The sequence below is a fragment of the Talpa occidentalis genome, unplaced genomic scaffold (assembly GCF_014898055.3).
Source record: "Talpa occidentalis isolate TD23 unplaced genomic scaffold, MPIMG_talOcc4v2.1 talOcc4.7, whole genome shotgun sequence".
Classification (NCBI taxonomy): Eukaryota; Metazoa; Chordata; class Mammalia; order Eulipotyphla; family Talpidae; genus Talpa; species Talpa occidentalis.
The window spans coordinates 98061806-98089614 of NW_023605083.1; the positions used below are offsets into that span (position 1 = coordinate 98061806).

General features: G+C 41.0%; 1 protein-coding gene and 1 long non-coding RNA gene across 3 annotated transcripts; one reads left to right on the forward strand and one right to left on the reverse strand.

Annotated features, from left to right (window-relative positions):
* Positions 1 to 1833: 1833 nt before the first annotated feature.
* ZNF287 (zinc finger protein 287) lies at positions 1834 to 27717 on the forward strand. Of its 2 annotated transcripts, none has more exons than XM_054689018.1 (6): positions 1834 to 1992; positions 12053 to 12652; positions 13281 to 13381; positions 15719 to 15845; positions 16317 to 16403; positions 20634 to 27717. In XM_054689018.1, exons 2-6 carry the CDS (start codon positions 12250 to 12252, stop codon positions 22202 to 22204), a joined length of 2289 nt encoding a protein of 762 aa, XP_054544993.1. In that variant the 5' UTR covers positions 1834 to 1992; positions 12053 to 12249; the 3' UTR covers positions 22205 to 27717. The 2 variants fall into 2 exon arrangements, with proteins under 2 accessions (XP_054544993.1, XP_054544992.1); XM_054689017.1 differs by lacking the exon at positions 1834 to 1992 and adding an exon at positions 11085 to 11146.
* LOC129144828 (uncharacterized) lies at positions 3356 to 10212 on the reverse strand. Its single transcript, XR_008549537.1, has 4 exons — positions 10067 to 10212; positions 9512 to 9840; positions 9083 to 9176; positions 3356 to 3539 (listed from the first exon to the last, which is right to left on the reverse strand). It is a non-coding gene; the product is annotated as an uncharacterized LOC129144828 (long non-coding RNA).
* Positions 27718 to 27809: the final 92 nt, after the last annotated feature.

Genomic DNA, 27809 nt, shown 5'->3' on the forward strand with positions numbered 1-27809 from the left:
TGCTCAGATCTTACGGGACTGCCCAGGTCTGAGACCTCATGCATGAGTGATAAAGGAATGACCTCACCATTCCTGAAGTACCGCTTGTTCTTCCCTTGCCTGGGTAAAAGGCTAGAATTTATTTCTGCAACAGTTTCACTAGAGCTCCCCTATCTGTGGCACACAGCGAGTTTCTCCACAAGACCAAGACATTAGTTATGTCCAAAGAGCAGGTTTATTATAGAGGGGAGAGAAGAATAAAGAACACTTGCATATACACAAGTGGGCAGAAAGGGCAGAAAGGGCTGCCCGCAGAAGGGACAGGTTTGCTGAAAGTGAGGCCTGCATAGTCAAAAGCTGGCAGCCTAGGGAGGAGAGCTGCCTCTGGTGAGGAGGTCAGGGAAGAGAAGCACATGGTACAGGTCATGGGCAGGCAGGAGGCTGCTGCCCTGCAGAGGGAGAGAGTTGGCAACAAGCAGCTCCTGCATAGGCATAGGTGGGCAGAAGGACTGCTGCCTCATGCCAATGCAGAGGCTGCACTGATACAGTCTTCTCTCTGGGAGGGGCTCACTCCTTTGTGGAGTGGTTTGTTTTTGTTGATTTTGAATAACTATGTAGAATTTGGAAAGGACCAGAGATTCTACAATGGCCCTCAATCTCTATATCCTCACCTTTGGGTCTCGGCCCCAAGACAATCTGACATTTGCTCGGGTCTGTGCCCTGTGACTCTACAGCAGCCTGACACCTGATTAGGTCTGTGTCTCTTGATCTAGAGCTTGGCACCTAAGGATTTTTACTTTCTATAGCTGGTTAATCACTTCTACCTCCTGCCCCCAGCTTTGAAAGAGCCAGGTTTCTGGTCTTGTGGTGCCTACTTGGCAAATTTTCTGCTCTTAACTGCCATCAGCAGCACTCCATAAATATTTTATTCATGCATACAAGAAATGGGGTGTAGGCCAGAGGTGTGGGGGGCAAGAGGATTCACCAGAGACAGAGTGGGAAGCAGAACAGGCAGATCCGCTGAAATACACCCCTGATGAGAGCAGTGGGTGAGACAGGAGAGGTTTGCTGTGCCACATGGTTTAGCTTCCTGGCTGGGGATCTAACTCAGCTGAGGCTGCAGTGGCTGGCAATAGCTTGATAGCGCTAAGGTATTAACCCCTGTGCCACCAGGTGGGCCCCCTCCATAAATATTTCTTAGTGACTTGGAGCTAAGACCTGAAGTAGGCAACCAGGTAAAGGGGTACAAGAAAAGGAGAGGATTTAAATGAGAAGATCTTGAAAAGATCGGGAGACTGGAGCATAAGGCGCCGAATGGGGCTGAGGGTGGTGAGGCTAGAGGCCAGCAAGAGCAGACCTAGCAGGATCTTATAAAGTCACAAAGGTCCTGCCAGAGCAAAGAAAAATTTGGTAAGTATAGGTCAAGGAAGTCTGAATATGGGTGGGTCTGCTCTCTGGGGTCTCCAGAGGTGGGAAAATGTTTGCAAATCAGTGACTTAAATAAGCTTAAAGAGATAAACTCAAATAGTGGTGCCATTTTCATCATGCTAACCACATTAATGAATTTATCAGCGGGCCACCCTCAAATATCTAAGAATAATAAAAATGATCTGCCTGCAAGTATTACATGTCTGTGTCACAACAGGAATTCTCATACTGATGTCTGGTTTTTCCCTAATGGTGCTTGATAGTGAGTTGATGCTCTCACTGGAAAAGGCAATCGACTGAATTAGTTCTGCATTTGAAAGGCAAAAGGGGGCTTTTTGTTAACAAGGTAGTTTCCGGGGAGAGGGGTGGTTCCAGGTTCCCTGCCCCACCCTCAGGAAGGGTGGAGCTGGGTGGGGAGAAGCAGCTGGAGAGAGACTGGGAGAAGGAAGCGGGCAGCAAGAAGAGGTCCTGGAGGGGGCTCATGGAGCAGAGAGACCTGTGAAGAAGCTGCACTTGCTTCCCAGCCTTGGACTTTTACCAGGGACTGGGGGGACATGGAAGGAGACACTTGAAAGAGACAGAGATGTGAGTGAGAAGCCCTTGGGGAGGCTGACAATGGCAGCCTTTATCTTGACTTGTATTTTGCTTTTGCTCTTTTCCTTCCAGACTTGCCTGGCCCCTTCTGCCCCTTTCCTATGGTTCTCTACCAAGTAGTACCTTAGAATTGTGGCAAGCTTTCAGGGCACAGTGGCCCCACTTTAAGCCAACCCTATTTGCCTGGGCACTTAACAACTAGGGAATGGGTAATTTGGGGTGCTTGATTTGGAAAGCATATATTCTTTCTCTTTTTCTTCCCTTTCCTTTTTGCATGCTAGTTAAAGTTACTTCCTATTGAAGGGCTTACACACTGGAAGATGTTTTGTCTTTATGTGAAGGATGCCAAAACCCTTCCAGAGCAGGCAGGTTTGGGGATCCCAGGGTACCTCTCTCCCTGCCCTGTAACATTTTCTGTAATATTATATGTGATTTATTACTCACTTGAAACTGGCAGTCTAGTTTTCCCTGACATAAGTGAAAATTTGAGCCACCGTGTGTCTCATAATTTCCAATAGTTTGTGAAAGTTGGGGCTAAAATATCATGTGAGCATCTTTCATGTTATACTAAGTATAGGTTTTCTCATAAAATTCAAATTGGTCATTTGGATTTCTTTCTTTCTTTCTTTCTTTTTTTTTTTTACATGGAAGAACCAGGGTGTAGGCCAAATGTGCAGGTAATGAGAGGACCTACCAGAGATAGAGTGGGGAGCAGAACAGTCAGATTTACTGAAATACACTGCTGAGAGGAGCAGCAGGGCACACAGGAGAGGTCTGCTGCATCACATGTGGGTTAACTCTCTGGCCAGGTATTGAACTCAGGCAGTAGAGGCTCACAGCCCTGAGAATTAACCCCTAGGCGACCAGGGTCCTCCTATTTGAATTTTTTAAAGAATTAAAATGTATTGTAACTGCTTAAGAAAACACTGTTTGCAAACATTTAATGAATATATATTATTCATGCTTTAAACTTATTTTTACTCTACAGTTTGAGTTAAAGTATTTTTAAAAATTTTAAAGCTAACATTTAATATCCAGAAGCTGATTAACAAGTTTTGCTGTTCTTTCTCTCATTTGGAAATAAATTTGATATATAATTTTTCTAACACCAGTCACAATGGGGTCCTGCTAAAGAGATTTCAAAAGCTGAAATCAATGAACAGTTAAGGTTGTCACTGGATCATGAGAAAATATCAGGCCTGTCCGTTATCTCGACTGAAAATGAGATAAACAAAGAACTCTAGTTTCAAAATAATCATTAGGACCAGGAAAGTAAATTTAAAATAGCTTTTTTTTATTGGTATAAACTTAAGACTGAAAATAATGTCATTTTTCACACCTATACTTCGTAATTCTTTAATGTTTTCAACTACTTTAACGATATAGGGAAAATGACAGTTTAATAAAAGCAGGTCCCTGGGAGCGCCGGTTTCCGTTCACTCTGGACTAACATCCGACGGGAGGGAAGGAGCAGGCTTTTTGTCCATTCCTTTCAACATTGCCTGTTTCTTCTTTCTTTGCCTTTGACAATCACAAATCTAAAAAAAAAAAAGCTATTCACATTATGATTATCATTTTCAAATGCCTCAATGAATGGTTATTGTGAAATGTCTTGATAAAACAATACATGCAAAAGCAAAGACTAAACACAAAGAGCATGCCGGAAAAGGAAAGCTCCAGCTGCTGCTATTTAAGAAAAACATGCCTGGAGAAGCGGGGACAGACCCCCCCCTTCTTGGCGGGGGAGGAGAACACAAAGCTTTCGCCTCCCAGCAAACGCTTGCGCTCTACGCGGATAGGGAGGGTTTGGCGCGCGCCCTCTCGTGGCCATGGAGGTGCTGCGCAGGGAGTTTTGCGCTCACTGCGGTGGTGTTTGTGCGCGCCCTACCGGCCTCCTACTAAATCACTGAAATTGAATCTGTCTTTTCATCTGTTACAGATTAATTTGTGCGTGTACGTTTTCCACAGTATCCTCTTATAATAACTTTTCTTTGTGTAAAGTATACTTTCGATTCTAATTTTGTTTTGAGTCTCTGCTTTTTTTTGTCATTCAAGTTAAAGTTTTGTCAATTTTGTTGATCTTTTCAAAGGTTTGAGTTTGTGGATTCTATTATTTTCCTAGTCCCTATTTCATTGATCTCCACTGTAGCCTTTATGGTGTATTTTTTTAAGATTTATTTCATTTATTTATGCATACAAGAGCTGGGGTGCAGGCCAGAGGTGGGGTGTGTGTGTGAGGATTCACCAGAGACAGAGCAGGCAGCAGAACAGTCAGATCTACTGAAATACACTGCTGAGGGGAGCAGTGGGCCAGACAGGAGAGGTCTGCTGCACCATGTGGGTCAGCTCCCTGGCTGGTATTGATGCCGGAATTGTCAGGCCTAGTCTCCCAGCCAGGATCGGATTTCAGGCTGCAGGGCAGCGCTGAGCCCCAGCCGCTAGACCCGCCACGGGTTGGTGTCTCACGAAGCCGCAGCAGGAACTTCGCAGATGCTCAGGCAAGCAAGCGAGAAGCACAGGTTTGTTTAGAAGAAGAAAAAGTTTATTGAGGAGAAAAAGAGCAGAAATAAAGTGGGACTCCCAGGCCAGGGAACCAGGCCTGGGAGGGGCAAGGAAGCCAAAGTGGAATTGTGTCTCAGGGAATATATACCTTTTTCCCCTCATTATTCTAAAGCTCCACCAGTCTCTTTGTGATTGGTCAGTTTTCGGCTGTCTCACTTAATTTGCTACTGAGTGAGAGATCTTCACATTCCTTACCTAACAGGTTTGTCTTTCCCCATTTGTTACACCTTTAGCTTTATGGTTTAGCCCTCCCGGTGAGCATCTTTACATCTGAAGAAAACCAGGACCATCCTTAACAAGATTATCTGTGGTGCTAGGATGTTTGTTTTTCCCAGTGGAATTGGTTTCATTTCCTTGCTCGTCCTTATCTCTGAAGCCTTCCTGAATTCTTCAGAGGTCCCTCCCTAGCTTGCCCTGTTTCAGTATCAAACACATGCTGCAGTGGCTGGCGATAGCTTCACAGTGCTGCGACTTAACCCCTTGTGCCACCAGGGAGGCCCTACTGTGTATATTTTTTACTTTGGGTTTAATTCTTTTTCTACTTCCTTAACATGTAATGTGTTATTTGGGGTTTTTGTTGTTCAATTGTGAACGCTTTATATCTTGAATAGTAACCCTTTGCCAGATGCATGCTGTATGAATATTTTCTCCCAGTCAGTATGTAACAGGGTGGTCCCCAGGAAGTAGGATATCTTTCCATATTGCTGATAGTTTCTCTTGCTGTGCAGAATCGTCTTAATTTATGTAGTAAATTAATGATTTAATTTATTCTGAGTATCTCCCAGAGATACCCCCAAGGTCAGTGTTGTAAACTGCCTGTGTCGTCTTCTATGTATTTTATGATTTCAGGTCTTACATTCCATGTCTTTAATCCATTTTGAATTTTTTTTTTTTTTTTTGGCTATGGTGTGAGAGAGCTGACCATTCTTCTAATTAGTGCAATTAATTTACAGTATTCCCCTCTAATCCACTGTTTCACTTTACATGATTTTGATGGAGGCTAAGAGTAGGAAATTTAGGATGAAGGTATCACAAGGCCAGAAATATGGTAGGTGAAGAAATGATTGATAGTCATTAAACCAGCTATAGAAATGAAAAATCCTTAGGCACCAACTGCTATATCAAGTATCAGGCTGCTATAGAAAGGATCTGGAAGTGCAACCCAAAGTGGGGCTATGGAGATGGAGGGCCATTGTAGAAGATCACCGGCCCAAATGAATCAACCTAGTCACACCCTAAAAGTAATTAACTTAACAATAGATAACAATTCCACAAAGGTACTGCTACAGGGCAACCCCAAAGTGAAATGGGTTGGCCTGACTGTGGGACCTCACCAGTGCACTTAAAAGGGACTTAAATAAAACTCAACTGCAGGCATAAACAAAAAGCTTAATAAAGGGTTTATTTTTTTTTAATGGGAGGAAATGAAGAAAGGAATAACTCAAGGAGAAAGAAGACAGAGATAAACTGGTGAATGTGTCCTACCAGTTCCGCTGAGCTGGAACCCCAGTAGTACGCAGAAAGCTGGCGAAAAACCAAGGTCCCCCAAGGCCCACAAGTCAAAACCTGGTTGCTTTACTCCACCCTCAGGCTCCAGCTATCCTCCCTTCAGTGATGATGACATTATGGGGTTTGTAGTCATTGGTGTCTTGGAACTCTTTGGTCGGGGTGGGGGTGGGGGTCCATAAAACCTATTTGTGGAGTTTGTTCAGGACATCCTTTACCCCAACAGAATGAATTGAACCCTTCTCAAAAAGAACACTACATCAGTACTATTTCTGCACTGGCATAATACCGCTCTCCTGCGCACTTGTGACTATACAGGTGCCTCTTTTTCTTTCTCCTTTTCCTAATAAATCTGTCCTTTTAAAATGTAACCTTCACCTTCCTGTGTCTGAGCAAACATCTTCCACCACTGAAAAGAGAACTCTGCTAAAACTTCTCAGAAGTAACCCAAGGACCTCGTTCTCTGAATCCCACACTTGTTCAAAACAACATCAGTACTATTCACTTTTTCAGGCATCCACTGGAGTCATAACTCTGGATAAGGGGGAAATATACTTTCCTTTCCAACTACAGACATATTAACCAGGTGAAAAAAGTTTCCAAGGCTATACTGCCTGTACAGGGTTATGCTTGGAAGTAGACCCCCAGAGCTCAAGGTCAGGCTTTGCCCCTGCTCATCTGTGATCAGGGCTGAGTCACATTATCTGTGCATTTCCATTTCCTTCTCCATAAATGGGACTAATTGTCTCAAGCCATGGCATGGAGGGAAATGCACTGATTGAATCAGACTCCTTACCTCATGCCTCAGCACAGGCTGAGGAATAATTTGTGTACCAATCTACTCTCTCCCTCCCTTCTGGGAGGTGGCCTTGGGTGCTGGTGCTGCATCTCTTTCTCCTGAAGCCTCCATCCCATTTCATCACATAAAGTCTCCAAGCACACAGTCAGTGATGACAAAGTTCAGTTATATATGTTATGACCATTTACCCCTAAATACTACAGAGGGTTTTTCATAAGAACTGAGATACTCTTACATAACCACTGCACTGTATCAATTTCTGTAACTATAATATCAGTGCAAAGCTAAGATTTATTTATTTATGCATACAAGAACTGGGGTACAGGCCAGAAGTGGTGGGGCATGAGAGGATTCACCAGAGACAGAGTGGGGAACAGAACTGGCAGATTGACTGAAATACACTGCTGAGGGGAGCAGCAGGAGAGACAGGAGAGGTCTGATGTGCCATATGGATCACTGGCCAGCCGGGGATCGAACTCATGCTGCAGTGGCTGCAGCTAGCTTCATAGTGCTGCATCTTAACACCTTGAGCTACCAGGAAGGCCCTAGTTTTCATCATTCTTCCAAAATCACACAATTTTTCAAATGATACAAATATCTTTACATACCCATCAATTAATTATAGGTTTTAATCTATAGTCAGTAATGCCATTCACTTAAAGCATCTTTATCTTCCTTTAATATAGAATAGTCTTGGGCCTCCCCGGTGGCGCAGCAGTTGAGCACTGGGTTGCGAAGCTGCCCGCAGCCTCTTTAGCGCCGGTTCGATCCCCGGCTGCTCCCCGGCCTCCGGAGGAGGGTCCCACATGGTGCGCAGACCTCTCCTGCCCCACATGGTGCGCAGACCTCTCCTGCCGCCTGCTGCTCCCCTCAGCAGTGTACTTCGGTCCTTCTGCCTGCTCTGCTCCCTGCTCTGGCTCTGGTGAATTCTCTCACCCTCCCGCGCTTCTGACTGTACCCAGTGCTTGTATAAATGAATGAATAAATAAATAAATAAAATATAGAATAGTCTCATAGCATTTTTTTTTTGCAGTTTATAACATTGGCATTTTCTTAGTATCCAGATTCCCTACACTTATTTTTTAAAATGACATTCTACAATTTTCTAGTATTATCTCATTAGATTCAATGAACACTTATATGCAAATAAATTCAACAACCTAGGAGAGATGGGCAAATTCCTAGAACTATATAATCATCCAAAGCTGGACAAAGAAGAAATAGAACACCTAAACACACCAATTACAAACAGCGAAATTGAGGCAGTAATCAAAGTACTCCCCAAAAACAAAAGCCCAGGTCCAGATGGCTTCACAAACAAATTCTACCAAATGTTCAGCAGTGAATTAGTGCCTATCCTACACAAACTCTTTCAAAAAATTGAGAAGGAAAGAATACTACCAAATACATTCTACAAAGCCAACATTATACTAATACCAAAACTAAACAAAGACACAACAAAAAAAGAAAATTACAGGCCAATCTCCCTAATGTATCAAAGGGATAATATACCACAATCAAGTGGAATTCATCCCAGGGCCACATGGATGGTTCAACATACAAAAATCAATCAGTGTAATCCAACACTCATTAGATTCAAGCTATTCTCTCAGTTGAAATATTAGATGATCCTGTATTCTTTTCATAGTTTCACATTTGGAGGGACAGAATTATCTATCAGTCACACACATCCCACATTAAATGTCATTTTTAAAAAGATTTATTTATGTACACAGAGCTGGGATGCAGGCCAGAGATGTGGGGGGTGAGAGGATTCACCAGAGACAGAGTAGGGAGCAGAACAGGTGGATCTACCGAAATACACTGCTGAGGGGAGCAGCCAGTAGGACAGGAGAGGTCTGCTGTGCCATGGGGTTAGCTGCCTGATGGGGAATAGAACTCGTGCTGCAGTGGCTGCAGAGAGCTTCATAGTGCTGAGACTTAACCCCTTGAGCTACCAGGGAGGCTCCTAATTGGTGATTAATCAACCTTAGCCTTTCTGTGTCGATATCTCCAATACTCATTCAATTCATAATCCTTAAAATTGCTACTTCCCCCAACCTCATAAAGACCTGAGTGATAGCACCTGCAGGCAGCCTCTCTTCTATCAATGACCCATTCTGTTCAGCAGTGACAATTTTCATGATTATGCTGCTATAGCTTGCTATGTACTGTCAATGCTCTGCCAATTACAAGTGATAGGGTTCTCATTACCAGCAAACAGGCAGGTGATCCAGCTCCAATATCCCACTTGGGATCTGCTGACCTTGTACCACTGCTGGTGGGGCAGATTCCCTGGAAGAACATTCTGAAATGGAAAATTGCATTCATAGATGTTACCGGGTAGTGTCCTCTAGAAAAATATCTGCAAAAGAGTGAAATGAGGAGAGGGCTGGGCAGAGGAAAAACTTGAAATCCTGTGTGATTGCCACAGAGGACTCATTTGATCTCACAGGGAATTCAAGACAGACAGTCCCTTTAGAAAAGCTGCAAGTTGAGGCAAAGTGACAAGATCGAAAAAGCTCTGCACCAAGAGCTCACTGCATGTGGACTGCTCCTGGGGAGCAGGAGGTGACACCTACAAGAGGGAGCTGAAAGTTCCCAGAGAGACATTAGTTGTAAGCTATCAGCAGCCAAACTCACTGTCAATAGGAGGAACAGGCTCCCCAACAGTAAATAGGGAGCTTTGCGCCCCAGGGCAGTGTGCCCCTCAGTGTAGTCAAGTTTCCAGCTTCAGTTGGCACAGCTTATGGATTTGTATTTTTCTCCTGCAGGTAGATCAGTCACTGCTTGGTGTCTTGGGACCTCATTGTTAGGGAAATCATTTATGATGGAGATGTCTTTTCTCTCAGTTTTTCCATCTATGAATGATTAACATTTTTGATTTTCCGCCTGTGATATTTACAATTCCACTTCTCCAGATATTTGAATTACTATCTGTGTCCATCAGTGTCCAACCAGAGGAGCAGAACCTGTAGAACATGCACACAAAAAGAGTTTTTGTTGTTGTTTGTTTGCTTTTGCACAGAATTCATGAGCATAATAAAATGGTTATTCTTTTTTTTAATTTATTTGCAAATTAGTTGTCTGAAACTCAGAACTTACTTTTTCCACTTAGATACTTTTTTTTAAAATATATTTATTTATTTATACAAGCACTGGGTACAGTCAGAAGCGCGGGAGGGCGAGAGAACTCACCAAAGCCAGAGCAGGGAGCAGAGCAGGCAGAAGGACCAAAGCACACTGCTGAGGGGAGCAGTGGGCGGCAGGTGAGGTCTGCGTGCCATGTGAGACCCTCCTCCGTTGGCCGGGAGAAGCCGGGGATCGAGCCAGGGGCTGCAGAGGCTGCGGGCAGCCTCGCAACCCAGCGCTCAACTGCTGCGCCACCGGGGAGGCCCTAAAATGGTTATTCTTAAAACCAGTAAGATTTAGGGTGGTTTTCCAACAGAACAGTAGATAACAGGAGACCAGGAATATGTTTTTCTAGTTCATGTTTTCAAGAGTTTTATATATTTTTGCTTTCTATCTCTTACAAACGACATGCTGTTGGGTTTTTCTTTGTTTTTGTTTTTGTTTTTGTTTTTTTACCAATCTGAGTGTCTCAGAATCAGATTCCTGAGGAGGAACTCAGAACCTTTAACAGTGAATTTTTATGCACAGTAAAGCCCAAACCAGTGCTTTGAATCATTCTGCCTTAGTGTCAAATCTCTGCTCATCTTCCAGCAATTCTGGCACTGGGTTTTCGCTAGGTAATGAGCAAGGGGCTTCAACCGCACTCGCATCCACCTCTCCTTCCCCCAGATTCTGGTATCTTCCCAGCCTCCAGGTCATGCCAGAGGCGCTTCTGACCAGGTGAACTTTAAAGTTCCCTTCAGAATCTTGCTAGATAACCAGCAAGTCCTAGCGATGGGTGGAGGAGGTTGCCAGGGAGACAGGTCCTCGGAGCAAGGTTTGGGCGGGGGAGGGTCCAGGCTCGGCTTCCGATTGGCTCAGCGGCGCGCAGCGTTCTCCCCGCGCACATGCGCAGTGCCGCCAAGGCGAGGTCGCGGTGAAGCTGAGGCGCGGTGGGGTCCAGGCCGGGCTACTCAGGTCCTAGCTGGGACGTGGGGCTCCCGCCCGACATACATCGTGCTGTCCAGAACAGGGCCGTGGCGGAGCCGGGACCCCCTCTGCAGCGCGGGACTGAGCCCGCCACGCAGGCGCCCGCGCCCCCGCCGCCATTGTTGCCCGGGGCCTGTCGGGCCGCTCCGGCTGCGCGTCCGCGGGTCCCCGCGACAGGTAATTATGTCGCGGGCGCCGGGGGCGCGTATCCGCGTGGCCGGGGCCGGAACCCCGCCGGTCCACACGGCCTGAGGGGAGGCAGACCCCGGGTGGAAGTGCAGTAGAGCGAGCCCAGCGCCGCGCACCGCCGGGTAGGGCTCTCCCGCTGCCAGAGCCCCCGCCTGAGAGGGGAGGCCCGAGCATCTCCTCCGCAGGGCCTTGTAAAGATTTGACTTTGGTGACTCGCCTGTGGTTGAGGAGGGCGCGGAGCTGGAGCCCCTGATGCGTGTTGTTAGTTCTCTAGGTTTGGCCTGTTCTGGGCTTTACTTCGTGAACCCTGGATTCAAATGTGTTGATAAGAAATTTTCTCTTGGAGAAGCATTTAAAGGGCTTCAAATCACACCAACTTCCCCTGCCCACTTCTTTCCAGTATTACCAGCTTGTCTCCTCAGCCCTCGGAATAGTGAAACGCTAGAATAGGCTGGTATTAATATGCAAAGCAGGTAAAACAGCTAGCCCTTTTTCCCCTGACAGTTCCCGTGGGAACCTGGAGCACTTTATTAAGAAGACGTTTTCCTCCCAGTTTTGTTTTAAGTAATTTGCTATGTTGTTATTGAGACCTGGGTTAGTCAGTTACAACTTCTGTAAGGTCAGTGACTAAAGTATTGAAACATTTTATCCTGTAAAAATGTATAATTCTGTCTCCACAAGTTAGAAGTTTGATTTGTTATTTTAATCATGATACCAGTCTTTGCTTCTATAGCCACCTTTTTTATAGAAGTCCTTAACCCCTTTATTCCCCACTTCAAATTATTGCATTAATCTTACAAGTCAAAGGTATAGGGGAGACAACACCAAGTTATGTAGATGTGTAGCAGAGAGCACCAGGAATTCTTGACCTTGTGGTTCACTCTTGTGTTTCAGGGATTCAGCCTACTTGCAAGTTCTGGACTCAGAATTTGTAACGCCTTAAGGCTCCTAACAACTTTGACTCTATTGCTCCTGACTGCAGCAGCCCAGGATATATATTGTCTTAGTGGCTTTAGCATGAGACTTCAAGCAGTTGGCTAACTACTGGAGAAACAACGGATATAACCAGATTCACATTACTCTCTGTAACAATGTTTGCCCCAAGTAAGAGGATGACCAGTTCTTCCCGTTCCCAACTCCTTCACATGTGGAAGTCAGACAAGGCAAAGAATGGACCTTACAATGTTGAGAGGGAAATTCTTGCTTCAAGATTCTTGCGTGACACTGAGACCTGTCGGCAGAATTTTAGGAATTTTTCATACCCAGACTTGGCTGGTCCTCGAAAGGCATTGAATCAACTCCGAGAGCTCTGCCTTAAGTGGCTCAGACCTGAGATTCACTCAAAGGAACAAATCCTGGAACTGTTGGTGCTGGAGCAATTCCTGACCATCCTTCCTGGGGAGGTTAGGACTTGGGTGAAGTCCCAGTACCCCAAGAGCAGCGAAGAAGTGGTGACTCTGGTGGAGGATTTGACTCAGATTCTAGGAGAGGAAGGTGAGAAATGTAGAACAGAAAGGGGAGAAATCCAGGGTGGTTAGAGAAGACAAACAGCACATCAGAGAGGGCCTGTTAAAGAAATTGGGGAGAATAAAAGTCTGGGTGAGTGAGCAGACTTTAACATGAGCTCCCTCCTGCATGGTGTACCCCTTCCAGGTTGCTTGGGACCAAACACATATTATCTTGTGTCATAAAACAATGATGAGATACAACTAAATTATCTCCATGTGTGCCCTTAAGGTTACTTGCAGTTGTTTGACCCATTCTGCCAGTTAACTTTGTAAATTTGGATTCTACTTCCAAAAAGATAGAAAAGTATCCTGAGAATATTTCCTTATTAATTAAAAAGGCAACTTACAAAATTTAGTTTACACAAGGATTTAATAGAAAATTGTGAATTTGGGACATATGCTTAAGAGTCCCAGAGTAGACTTGTTTTTGAAACCTCCACTGATGTTTTATGATAAGTCATTGATCCTTGCCTTTGATTCTTTGAAGTAGGCTTGCTGGTTTTGATTCCTGCTGACTTCTCACCTTAAGAAATTACAGGCATCTATTATGTAAATATTTTCCTAGGCTATGCAAACAGAACTAATCTCTATCATGGTGTCTTTCTCTTCCATAGCTGCTCCTCAGAACTCTGCCCTTACCCAAGAGATCCCAGAGGAAGACCCCAAAGGAATACATGCTTTCCAGATGGGGTGGCTAAATGACTTGGTGACCAAAGTGAGTCTTAGTTTCTTCTGTGATTTTATTCTTCTGTGATTTTAAAATAAGCCTCCTTAATGTGTGAGGATGTTTGCTATCCCGGCCCTCTAACTTCTGTGTCTCTGAATGTCAAGGACTGAAGCCTTGTTTTCTATAAGTCACTTTAGCCTATTAGAGTAAGTGAAAGCACTGTATAGAAAATGGACTTCTATAAATTGCCTTCCCTTGATATGCCTTCCCTCATTCTTTGACTTTAAGGCAGCAATATCACATAGAGATTAGGGGATTAACTTCCACCAGCCAGATAGATCTAGGTTTGGTTCCTTGTTCTGCCACTGAATCTATGATTTGGGGCAAAATAATTATTGTTAGCTTAAATTCTTCAACTCTAATAAGTGGGATTTACCTCTAGATTGTGAAGATTGTGAGAATGTGGTTAACCTGGATTACAGTAAATAAGCAGTAGTTGCTAATACTTTTTTCATTAACAGTTAATTAAAGGCCATGAAATCTGTGCTGCTACTGTTGATTTTGCCTCATTTTAAGATTTTAAGGAACAGCAAGTAAGACCAGTTTAGGAAAAAGATTTACTATAAAGATTTCATACATGATCTAAACTTGGTGACCAGAGTAAAATTATAATTTATAATTAATATGAATATTTACCTGAGGAAACTAAGAAAAATCAAAGGAAAAACTACTAGAAACAATAATAGAAAATTTGTTACAGAAAATAGCATAGAAATATACAAATTCACACTTAATACTTATATAGATGATGAAATGAAATAAAAGATTCCTCTCTATAATCTTGTCATTGTCCTCCCTCCCCCTCATTTACTTTTTTTTTTAAGATTTATTTATGTATACAATAACAGGGGTACAGGCTAGAGATGTGGGGGGTGAGAAGATTCACCAGAGACAGAATGGAGAACAGAACAGGTGCATTGACCAAAATACACTGCTGAGGGGAGCAGCAGGCAAGACAGGAGAGGTCTGCTGCGCCATGTGGTCACCTCCCTGGACGGGGATTGAACTTGTGCTACAGTGGCTACAGACAGCCTCATAGTACTGTCTCTTAACCCCTTGCACCACCAGGGAGGCCCCCTCCCAACATTTAATATATCTAAGACTAAGAGTATAAATTTTGCAGCACTTCCCATGTCCTATATCATTTGACAGGCCATGGAAAAAAAAAACATAAATATTGTAAAACTGAATGTTTCCCCTAAATTGTAAATTGAATGTTATTTCAAAATACTAATGGAATTTTTTAAACAAACTTAACAGTTTATTTGAAAAACATATAAGGATAATTAGGGTTTTTCCCCCCCACAAAAGGAGAGTAGAGAGGAAAACTAATCTTACCAGATTGTGAACTATATCTAAAAGTACAGCAGCTCAATACAATGGTTATTTGTGACAGTTTTATCTTCAAAAGAAAGGAAGGAATCTGTAATTCATCACGGAGCACACAAAAATATCAAAACAATGAATTTATTCTTTTCCTTTTTTTTAAAGATTTATTTTTTATTTATGCACAAAAGAACTGGGTTGTAGGTGAGATGGGGTAGGGAAGGATTCACCAGAGACAGTGGGGGTCAGAACAGGTAGATCTACTGAAATGCACTGCTGAGGGGAGCAGCAGACAAGACAGGAGAGGTATGCTGCACCACTTGGGTTATTTCCCTGGCCAGGGATGGAACTCAGGCTGCAGTGGTGACAGCACTGAGGTTTAACCCCTAGGATACCAGGGAGGCCCCACATTGAATTCTTTTTTTTTTTTTTTAAGATTTATTTATTTATGCATACAAGAACTGGGGTACAGGCCAGAGGTGTTGGGGGTGAGAGGATTCATCAGAGACAGAGTGGGAATAGAACAAGCAGATTGACTGAAACACACTGCTGAGGGGAGCAGCAGGTGAGCCAGGAGAGGTCTGCTGCGCCTTGTGGGTAGCTCCCTAGCCGGGGATCAAACTCGTGCTTCAGTGGCTGTGGATAGCTCCATAGGTTGCGTCCCAACCCCTTGCGCCATCAGGGAGGCCCTGAATTTATTCTTTAGGCAAAACCATTCAACTGTCATCTGTGTTTAAAACCCTTCTTTCAGGTGGAGCCACCAGTGCTTGTACTAGTGACGACTGAAAATGATAGATTCTACTTTATTTTCAAACTTCCCTTTAGGACTGTTGAGGTATGCTTACCATCCATTGGGTGAAGGTTGTGCGTAATTATAATTAACCTTTAGATTCCTACTAGCTTAAGATTCTGTGATTTCTCTCCACTACATGTACCCAGTGTCATCACTATCTCCCTCCCACTAGTTCTTGAACCAAGTTGTTATGTTTTATGTTTTAGGAATCAATGACTTTCAAAGATGTGGCTGTGGACATTACCCAGGAGGACTGGGAGCTAATGCGTCCTGTACAAAAGGAATTGTACAAGACCGTGACACTACAGAACTACTGGAACATGGTTTCACTGGGTAAGAATCATTTCTGTCAACTCCTTCTAGTATGCCCATCAAAGTGTCTTTCTTTCCTCAGTTGTTAAAATGAGTTGAGGCTCTCAAGTACGTTGCTAAGATTGGGGTTTTGAGATAAGTGCTATTCAGGGAAAGAAATATTGTACTTTTATTTTACCAAATGAAAAGTTTCTAAATGAAATGTCATTGTCATTAAAAGCTGATATACAGCTTCATGGGCTACCACCTGGTGCTGTGCTAGCCCATTCCCTACTGCCCCTTTGATCTCCTTCCCTCAAGATCTTTATGCACGTAACCTCTTGGTGGCATGAAATTTTTATCCTTGTTCTGAAAAGGACAACACCTAATTCTCTTACTAGATTTATGTCCTTGAACTTTTGTTTTTCTATAAATATCTGTCCTCACAGATAAGTAGAAGTCAGGTAATAAACTTTGAACAACCATTTATTTCATTATATTCCTCCTGAACAGGACTTACAGTGTACAGGCCAACTGTGATTCCCCTATTGGAAGAACCATGGATGGTGATAAAAGAAATTTTAGAAGGCCCTAGTCCAGGTGAGAGAATAACTGGCACATGAGATTGTTTGCATTTAAAAACTTAAGTGTGGGGGGCCTCCCAAGTGGCCCAAGGGTTAAGTCTCAGCCCTGTCACCAGTATAACCCGAGTTCATGACTTCAATTCCTGGCCTGAGTTCAATCCCCAGCCAGGGAGCTAACCCACATGGCGCAGCAGACCTCTCCTGTCCAACTCGCTGCTTCCTTTAGCAGTGTATTTCAATAGATCCGCCTGTTCTGCTCCCCACTCTGCTCCCCACTCTGTCTCTGGTGAATCCTCTCACCCCACCGCACCTCTGGCCTAGCCCCCAGTTCTTATATGCATAAATAAATAAAAATACATCTTTAAAAAAAATCTTCCATGAATTAATATTTCTTGAAGGATCCAGGGTTTGTTGGTTTGTTTGTTTTTCCCCAAAGATTGATTTATTTATGCATATGAGAACTTCTGGGGTATAGGCCAGAGGTACGGGATGTTGAGAGGATTCACCAGAGACAAAGTAGGAAGCGGAACAGGTGGATCTACTGAAATAACACTGCTGAGGGGAGCAGTGGGCAAGACAGGTAGCTCTCTCACCAGGGATCAAACTCCATACTTTAGTGGCTGGAAGTAGCTTGATAGCGCTGTGTCCCACCAGGGAGGCCTGGATCCAGGCCCACATCTATATTTACCTAGTTGTTTCCTAATGATTAGATTCAGATTAAACATTTTTGCTAAGAACATAGGTATATACTTATCATTGTGGCTCCTCAGAAAGACACACACTTAATTTGTCTCATCTTTGGTGACCTCAGTTTCGTATAGGTGCTATCTGTTTTATCTCTCCATTTTAAAGTCATTGTTTTCTTTGTGATTAATAAGTAATTATGGTTTTTTACTTAGAGGTTATGTGACTATTCTGCTCCCTGATAGACTTTTTTTTTTTTTTTTAAGATTTATTTATTTATACAAGCATTGGGTACAGTCATTAGCGCGGGAGGGGGAGAGAATTCACCAGAGCCAGAACGGGGAGCAGAACAGGCAGAAGGACTGAAGTACACCGCTGAGGGAAGCAGTGGGTGGCAGGAGAGGTCTGCGCGCCATGTGGGACCCTCCTCCGGTGGCCGGGGAGCAGCCGGGGATCGAACCAGCGCTGTAGAGGCTGCGGGCAGCTTCGCAACCCAGCGCTCAACCGCTGCGCCACCGGGGAGGCCCTCCCTGATAGACTTTTATTTAAGGTTTTTAGCATCATTGATGACCCATGCTTTATCATGTTGCTGGTTGCAAAATGGTAAATGTTGATTTTCTAATCCCACCATCTCCTCTAAATGATTAAAAGCATTCTTCTGTGATGAACAGCTGTCTCTCCTCCCATCCACTTTTATGTGTATATATCACTATGGACTGTTGGGATTTTTAAAAATTAAAAGTGTTATTAGTTTATTACTTCCAGTTTTACTTTTGATGCTCATTTCTTCCAAATTTAGGCAATGAGACCCTTTCAAACCAAGTCCAGTGTCCTTTTGTGATGTACAGCTAGTCTTTAAGCATTTCCTTCCTTCCTTGTACAAGGTGTATTTTCAGTTCGCTTTATATCTACCTTAGACTTGGAATTTCTGTAAGAAACCATGGTTTAATTTCATGGGGAACTGGGCTGTAAGTGTCCCTTTATCAGGGATCTAGATCTTTATCTGTTAGATCCAGTCATAGATAGAGCTAGAAAATATAAATTTGAATATACATACATAATGTACATATGTGTGTGGGGTTTTTTTTAATCATGAGTTCATACTTTAGTAACTAATTCAAATCCAATACCTCAAGGGTATTCCATTTTGTATTTCCTTTCCCACACAATGAGTAACCTGATGCCAATAATATCAGTGTATTTACTTGTTTGCTCTATCATATATACAAGAAATAGCTTTAGAATTATCAATATCTCCATCAATAACTGTTAGGGCAAGTTTAAAATTTCTTTTTTAATTTTTAGGGTTATATTTTTGTTCTTTTTGTGCATGTTACACTCAACCTCTCCCAAAACACCCATGGAACTACTACATCTGCCTCCCTCCCCTCTGTTCCTTCTGGTAACCAGTATAGTCTTTGCACTGAGTTCAAGATTTATTGCTACTATATTGTGCCTGTGTATGGTTTTTGGTTATTTATAGATACTGATTGGTTTCACTCCTGTGTGGAAACTAAATAAAAAATTTCTTCTTTTTCCTTTGAATATTTTCCTCTAAGGATATATAGGATACTGGATTCAAAAGTTATTTGAATTCTTTCCTTTTGGTTAAGTTTAATGTACAGTTATATTTGTTTGATTCTATTTGTGTTCAGTTTTATTCTTGTTCTTAATTTTACATTTTCAAATATGTAAAAACATTAACACGGTACAGAAGTCAAACTTGTACAGGAAAGTATACACTCCCATTCCTCCTACCCTGTTCCTACCCATTCCCTGTTGTTGATATATTACAAAGTGTGATCCTTTGTCCATGGGATTCCTGTCAGCTTCCCATCTTGGTTGGACTTTGTTTCCTGGGCCCTGAGCCCCTTGCACCTTCAAAGTGGAAGCTTAAGGACAGCAGCAGGATTGAGGAGCTATCCCAGGCAGTCAGCTTCAACTCTTGCTCACTTCCTGTCTTCCTGCTTTGGTTAGAATATCTAATAAACTCAAACTTCAGAAACTGAAAACTTTGATAACTCACAAATAAAGTAATAATAGAGGTCTTCAATGACCATTTCCTATCTCACAACTTCTAATAATTCTTTATATTGGACCTAGCAATTCTTTCAGCTCACATTATTACTCCCCCCAGAATCTTGCACCACTTTCTGAAGAAAATATAAAAGAAACACGAGCAAAGTTTGCAGCTAAATTGGAAATAAAAGAAACACAGATTTGTGCAATAATGTGAGACCAAGTTCTGTCACAGTCTCAACATTTAAACAGGTTGAACCATATAAAACTGCTGACATATTGTCATATAGACTTACCCAAAAAAGGCAGTTTTGTATGATGCAATCTAATCTGTAATTTAGGATTCTAAGGAAAGAGAAAAACTAATGAGCTGGGTCATTAACATCTTTTTCCATAGGTACAGGAGTTACCTCTTTAAGAGAAGGCCTAGAGTCCAGAATTGGCATGTCAGCTATAAAGATTTGAGGAAGTAGATTTAAGCTAAAGGGATAACTTTAAACTTTTAATTATGCTCAATATTAGGTATGGTAGAAGATAGAGTAGAGAATAGAAAAGGCTAGATTATTTTGGGAGTACCAAGTAGAACTATTTTATTTTCACATTTAAGCCATTCAAACTTTGATGTACAGCAAAGCTACCTGGAAGGCTTACTAAAACAGATTGCTTAGGGCCTCCCCGGTGGTGCAGCTGTTGAGCGCTGGGTTGCGAAGCCGCCCGCAGCCTCTTTAGCGCCGGTTCGATCCCCGGCCACCGGAGGAGGGTCCCCCACATGGCGTGCAGACCTCTCCTGCCGCCCGCTGCTCCCCTCAGCAGTGTACTTCGGTCCTTCTGCCTGCTCTGCTCCCCGCTCTGGCTCTGGTGAATTCTCTCACCCTCCCGCGCTTCTGACTGTACCCAGTGCTTGTATAAATGAATGAATAAATGAATAAATAAATAAATCTTAAAAAAAAAAAAAACAGATTGCTTAGCCCTCACCCTCAAAGTTTCTGATTAAATACATCTGTATGAGGCCCAATTATTTACCACATTCCCACATGATAATGATGATGATGCCATGAATCTGGGGAGACAGTGCTTTGAGAACCATTGCTTTAGGCTCTATGAGATTTACTAGAGATATTTAAGCCTGGAAAGCACTCCAAGAAATTGCTTTAGGAATATTGTATAGGGCTGTACAGAGTAGATTGGAAGGAGTCATGAGTTAGCATACCTACTTTATGAACCCATTATATAAATCAATCCCTGAAGTCATTCAAGTTATCCTGCACAGTCTTATCCACTGTTTTTACTACTTTCAGCTCTATCATATGACCTAGCCTTTTTATTTACTGTGTGCCCATATTCAATAGTGAGGACCTCCCCCTTTTCACCAATGTAGTCTCCTATTTTTTCTACCCATTTATTTTTCCTTCCCAATCTTTATGGACCATGTTATAAGGATGTCATAGCCATAGTCCTTTTAGGCACTCGTGTTCACTATTTGTCTCTATTTTAAGTTTCCTTTCTCCAAATAGAAGAAAACTCAGTATTCTTTCTGTTTCAGAATGGGAAACCAAAGCCCAAGAGTGTACTCCAGTAGAGAATACTTCTAAATTCATAAAGACTGGAACCCAGACCATCAAATTAGAAGAACCATATGACTACGATAATAGACTAGAAACGCAAGCAACAGATCCGTTTGGGAAAATTCCCTTGAATGAAAGAGATTTGAGTTTGAAGTCAGACTTTTCACAAGAAGATGATCCAACAGAAGAATGTCTTAGTAAATATGATATTTATAGAAGTAATTTTGAAAAGCATTCAGACCTACTTATACAATTTGGTACCCAATCAGATAATAAAACATATATGTATAATGAAGACAGGACACCCTTCAATCATGTCTCTTATGGTATTGTACATAGGAAAATACAGCCTGGAGAGAAGCCTTATAAATGTAATGTGTGTGGGAAGAAGTTTAGGAAAAACCCATCCTATGTGAAACACCAAAGTACCCATGCCAAAGAGAAGTCTTATGAGTGTGAAGAATGTGGGAAAGAATTTAGGCACATCTCATCCCTTATTGCACATCAGAGAATGCATACTGGAGAAAAACCTTATGAATGTCACCAGTGTGGTAAAGCCTTCAGCCAGCGTGCACACCTTACTATACATCAGAGAATTCATACAGGAGAGAAACCCTATAAATGTGATGACTGTGGGAAAGATTTTAGTCAACGTGCACACCTTACTATACATCAAAGAACACATACTGGAGAAAAACCATATAGATGCTTGGAATGTGGCAAAACCTTTAGCCACAGTTCATCACTGATTAATCACCAGAGAGTTCATACTGGAGAGAAACCTTACATATGCAATGAATGTGGGAAAACCTTCAGTCAGAGTACACACCTTCTTCAACATCAAAAAATACATACTGGAAAGAAACCATATAAATGCAATGAGTGCTGGAAAGTGTTTAGTCAGAGTACTTACCTTATCCGACATCAGAGAATTCATTCTGGAGAGAAGTGTTATAAGTGTAATGAATGTGGAAAAGCCTTTGCTCATTCCTCAACTCTTATTCAACATCAGACGACTCACACTGGAGAGAAATCTTATATATGTAATATATGTGGGAAGGCCTTCAGCCAGAGTGCAAACCTTACTCAACATCATAGAACACATACTGGAGAGAAACCATATAAATGCAGTGTGTGTGGGAAAGCATTCAGCCAGAGTGTACACCTTACTCAGCATCAGAGGATTCATAATGGAGAAAAGCCCTTTAAGTGTAATATATGTGGGAAAGCATATAGACAGGGTGCAAATCTTACTCAACATCAAAGGATTCATACTGGAGAGAAACCCTATAAATGTAATGAATGTGGCAAAGCTTTTATTTATTCTTCATCACTTAATCAACATCAGAGAACTCATACTGGAGAAAGACCCTATAAATGTAATGAATGTGATAAAGATTTTAGCCAGAGAACATGCCTTATTCAACACCAGAGAATTCACACAGGAGAGAAGCCCTATGCATGCCGTATTTGTGGTAAAACCTTCACCCAGAGTACAAACCTTATTCAGCATCAGCGTGTTCATACAGGTGCCAAAAATCGTAATTAACCAATATGGGAGACTTCATTTCAATTTTATAACAGTAATTTACATTTTATTTTGTACTCTGTTAAAAAATTCAAAGAAATCCAAAATAAGTGCAATATGTGTTAGATATTACTCAGCGGAAGTATCAGAATTAGAAATGTGGACATAACCTATTTAAACTTAATGTAAACTTTAAGGAAAGTTAATTCACTTAACCTTTACTTGATATCAGTTTAATTCATTCAAGAAACCCTATGAAAGTAAGAGTACTCAAAAGCTTGTAACTCATCAACTCTTACTGTTATTTCAAATACTTCTTAATGAGGCCTTATGACTAACTTGGGAAAACTTCGATCAAGTAGAGATTTCACAATAGAGAGCTACCCTGGGATTATTGAAATAAGACTGCATTTACGTCTTTATTTCTTCCCATCTTTGAAGCCTTAAGTATGTAGAGGTTTCCCTTCCCTTTTTAGCTTCTTTTTTCCATTAATGCCATACTATCACGGGGAGCCAGCAGATTTTCAAAAAGAACAAACGTTGAAATTACCTTAATGGTTTCTGTGTGACCACTATTTAATTTACATGTTCTTTTAAATAGTGAAATGTTAAAGGAAGAGAAACTTAATGGAAAATAATCTGTTAAGATAAATAACTAGTGTTGTATATTTAGCCCTTAGACAAGTATATACATTTCATTAACTACAAAAATAAAACCCTCCAGCTTAAATTAACATTTAAAACATACTGGCCTAAGTTTCACTAGTTTCTGACATCTGAGGTCATTCTGAAGGAAGATAAATATATAGTACAGTTTCCATTTTTTTACCTGACTACTTAATTTCATAACTTAAGGTTTCCTATGACTATTTTGCTATAAAAAGTCCATTTCTTCCATTGAAACACTACTTCTTGAGTGCCTACTGTGCTGAGAGCCCAAGTTCCTAATTGGGGACTTTCAAGACTTATTAGAGTGCTGATTATCAACAGTGATGTAAGCAACAAAAAGCATGAGGAAAGATTACAAAAGACATGATTTTAACTCACGGAATAAGCATAAGAAACCTAAAATGGGTAGCCAAATGCAACCCCATATCCCAAGACAAGTAATGAGACCAGCTTTATAAATAATGTGATACAGATTAATAGAAAGTAGGTCAAGGATATAAAATCAAGGTAAAGACAATAGTGGAGAAAAGAATACATAGTTAACTGTTGTAACATGAAATGTTACTGAGTGACTAATTAAAAAAGTAACAAAGTAAGAGTGACTAATTTAAAAAATTCAGCCTGTTCATGAAAACATTTTAAAGTGCTAATTGGAATTAGTATTCTTTCATATAATAAGGTAGCGATTCTTAGAATATCAGGAAAAAATTGAAAAAATTTCATTGGGAAAAATACTGATTCAGAAACTCATTGATGTGCTAAATCATTAAACAATAAAATAATTGAATTTGTGGGTCCTGAACAACATAAAAGGAGCACTGGCAGAAATGCAAATAGAATTCATGGGAAAAAGTGTTAATATCCATAGTGTCCCATTATCAGAATATAAGGTCATATTCTGAGAGCTGAGATTTTATCTCACTCTTGTTTCTTTGGTGCCTTGCATATAGTAGGTGAGCTATATCTATTGGTTGAATTAAGTAGAATTGAGTAATAAGGTAGAATTAACTGATAATGAGTAAAGTTGAAAGAATTTCAAATATTTTTTGTGCATACATGCAAAGAAATATTTAATACTGGTCATTTACTGGGTAATAGAAACAACTTGAAAATGAATCAGAATTCCCAGTTCTTAAAAATGAAAACATTCCTAAAGGAATCATGAGGTATCTTTGTACAGGAAGTTTTCCTGAACAAGATAAAGGAAAAAATGGGGATTGTAGTGCCATAAATAACAATTTAAACCTATAATGACCATGCAATTTCATTTGGACATTACTATTTATAAAAACATCTCCAAACTGGTGTAGAAGGAAAGGCTTGGGTTGCTAGCATGTTCAAGGTTTAATTTGAGTGTTTTCGTCCAGAAGTTGTTGCTTTCCCACATTAACTAGCCTTGATGTCATGGAGTCATCCCTCACAAAGTGCATATCATCTCCAAATTGCATAATACCCAGATTATGCTTATGCCATAGTTATGTTTAAAAAAAAAAAAACATTGTATTTAAGATGCAATTTTTATGCCACTTCCTACCTTACACATTTTTCTCTTATAATGAATGTGTGTTGTAGAGTCCATAGGCCTTTCTTTGCGTTTATTTGTATTTCCTGCCTTTGTGTGTTTTATGTAAATAATGCATTTATAAAGTCTTCCACTAATAGACCGAGGCAGCTAATGCCCTTATAAAATAATAGAAAAATAGTGGAGAATCCTAGATCTTTGTTTATTTCGCCCCCCCCGCTTTTACAGTTGTCTGATTCAAGGTAATTGGCAGAAAATCAACTGTATATCACCTTGATTTAAAAGTTAACATTTTGCTGTGTAATTTTACAGAAAAATTGAAAAGTAACTTACTTGACATATCATCCACAAATATTGAAGCATGCATCACCAAAAAAGACAGTCTTTTACATAACCCCAATATTTTACATAACCCCATTACTCAAAAAATGAACAGTAATTTCTAAACCTTAGTCCATGTTTAAATTTTCCTGTTTATCCAGTTAAATCACATCTCATTAGATTGTTACATCTGTTTCATCTCTGGAACAGTCTCCCATCTTTGACTTTTTTCCAGGATATTTCTTTTAATAGATCAATTGTAGGTTGTCTTATACCCAGGATTTAACTCTCTGTATGTGGTTTATGTTGTTCCTGTATCTCCTGTGGTTTATATAAATTGGCAGTTAGCACCAAAGTCTTGATTGGATTCAGGTTAAACATCTTTTAACATTAACACCTCACAGATGTTTTTCCTATTACATCATATCTAAATTCTCATTGATAATCTGATAGACCCATAAGTGATGTAAAGTTTGATCTCTTGATTGAAGTGGTAACCACCATATCTTCCCACTGTAAAGATTTTTTTTCTGTTATGGATAATATAATCTGTGGTCTAATCTTTGACAGCGTATGGATATTCAACAGTCACTGAAGGTTTCAATAATGATCCTTCCCTGAATCATTTCATCAAGATTTGCAAAATTAAGACTTTCTAATTCTACTTTTCGAAACTGATAAACAGCCATTCTTTTAAGGAAGAGCTTTCCCTCATCAACTGGAAATGAAACGGGCTCAGTTCTTTTCCTTTAATTGCCTATTTTCAGAGTAAGAACTGGGTAGTGATTGCAAATAATTCAATGTGTTTAAATTGTTTTCTAATGCTCAAATTGTCCCCAGATTTGACCAGTTGAAACCTTTCAAGTGGTTCATGTCCTTTGACATTCCTTCTCTGGTCTTTGGGCACTTAATTGTCTTCGACAAATGATATCTCAGGTTCACCTTGCACTTTCAATACCCCAGAAATGGAATGAGCCATTTCTCCAGGAATCCCTAGCTCTTTAATAGACAATTACTTAGAAACCAAGCTCTGGGTACTAGGCATGCTCATTGCTACCAGGGTGTCATTAGCAAATAGCCTTTAAGTCTTTCCAACTATTCAACTTGGTTTTCATAAAGACAACTCTTTGCACTCATTTATGTGATATCTGTATATTGATATAATGGGAAATTACACATGCTGGGACAAACTATTTTAGAAGCAAACGACTAAATTGGAGAGAAGTTAATGTGCCCTAGAAAGCAGTAAAACATCACAAGATGTGAATCTTCAGTAAATTTTAGAGGAAGGGAGCTTGTCAATTAATCTAGTAAGAGGATTAAGTAGAGAGCTGTTAAGAGAGCAACTAAATGTATGATACCTACTATGTGCATGTTAACTATTACAAGTCTTGATAATTTACTGTATAAGCTAATTACGCTCCTTTCCCATCATTCCTGATGCTGGTTTCTTGATAACTTCTAAATTTTAATTCTGAACATGTTTCATGCAAATCTAAAAATTTTCTTGCAAAAGTTCTACTTGGTCTTCAAAACTGTAAAGCTGTTAAGTTTCATTCACTGTAACTTCTGGTACCAGTTCACTTGCATGTACCTGTAAATGTACTTTTAGTCCTCTATTTCTGTTACTCTCCTTGTGGCTCTATATTTTACTATAAAAGCCCCTTGGAACACTAGCCATATAGTGTAAGCATGTGCACTATAGTGATGTGTATAAATATGTGTGTAAGCTTGTAAAACAACATTGAGTCCTCCACATGGATGGGGAACATAATGCCCATGATACTGAAGTGTCTTGTTTGAGGTCATAGTCATAGAGTGACAAAATAAGGATGGAACCCATGGCTCCAGCACTTAGTTGAGTTCTTCCTGAAAAATAATGTTAAATGAAAAATCAGAGCACAAGCAGTATGTACCTACAGTTTTATAAAAATATGTATTTTGATGAGATTAGATCATTGAAAGTTTTTTATTGTTTTCCCTTCTATATAGTTTCAGATCTTTGAGTATAGCTTTACCACCACCACTCCCCACCTTCAGCTTTGACTTCTCACCTAGCTCTTCCTGAAGTTTCAGAACCAATGATCTAAAACTACCTTGTGTGTATTTACAATGGTGTTACCTAAAACTGAATTGTTTTCACCCTGTAACCTTTTCTAGTTCACCATAGCTTTGACAGGGAGGCTAGAGGCCACTCTCATTCTTCACCAATGGTCATTTGAGCACTACTAGTTTTACCTCCCCGGTATTCTAGTTCATTCTCTCTGCTCATTCTTTTCCCACTGTCACTACCTCATTTTGGGCTTTTAATCGGCTCTTGTTCACATTACTTGTAGCCATGTTAGTGGTCACTCTATTCCTGACCTCACATCCTCCAGTGTATCTTCAGCACTGCCAGTCACCTGAAGTAGCTGACTAAGACCACCACACAGCTATACAGGTTATGAAGCTATACAGACAGACTAAGTGGCCATGCATTGGGCCATGGCACCATTTGCACAAAATCCTTCAGTATCTTCTGTTAATAGCAGTGGCCCTGACTCTACACTACACAGTGAAATGACATGGGGAGCTCTTAAAATTACCAGTGCCAGGGCCCCGACTCCAGAAATACTCATTTCATTTGAGAGGGAGGTCTGGATATCAATGTATCTTCAACTCCCCTAGAGATTGTAGTGCTCTAAAGTAGAGCTAGGACAGAAGTAGGGGGACCAGTTAGGAAGTTATTGCAGTGATTCAGAGGAAAAATAGAGATCACAGTAGAGGTGGTGAGGTGTGATACAACAAAGGTTGTATTTTGAAGTCTGAAGGATATGCTAATGAACTGGATTGGGGTGTGAAAAGAATCAAGGCTGGCTATTTCCTGCTGGAGGATGTGCTCCTACAAAAGACATCATACTCATTTCTGCATCTCCTATATCAAGCACAGCACCTGGCACATAATGGTATGTAGGCCCCCAATAAATGTTTGATTAATGCATCCATGCAGGAGTTTGCACAATCAAAATTATAGCTTCAGATTACACGTGTATCCAGACAGAAGGGTTTGTTTGGGTTTTTTTTTTTGTTGTTTTTAAAGATTTATTTATTTTATTTTATACAAGTACTGGGTGG

What these genes read in the sequence shown, in the direction of transcription:
- ZNF287 (XM_054689018.1), top strand. Translation starts at nt 12,250, where the DNA reads ATGTTTGCCCCAAGTAAGAGGATGACCAGTTCTTCCCGTTCCCAACTC. An exon ending in TAAATGACTTGGTGACCAAA is followed by an intron (nt 13,382 to 15,718) that starts GTGAGTCTTAGT and finishes TTTATGTTTTAG; the next exon opens with GAATCAATGACTTTCAAAGA. An exon ending in TTTAGAAGGCCCTAGTCCAG is followed by an intron (nt 16,404 to 20,633) that starts GTGAGAGAATAA and finishes TTTCTGTTTCAG; the next exon opens with AATGGGAAACCAAAGCCCAA.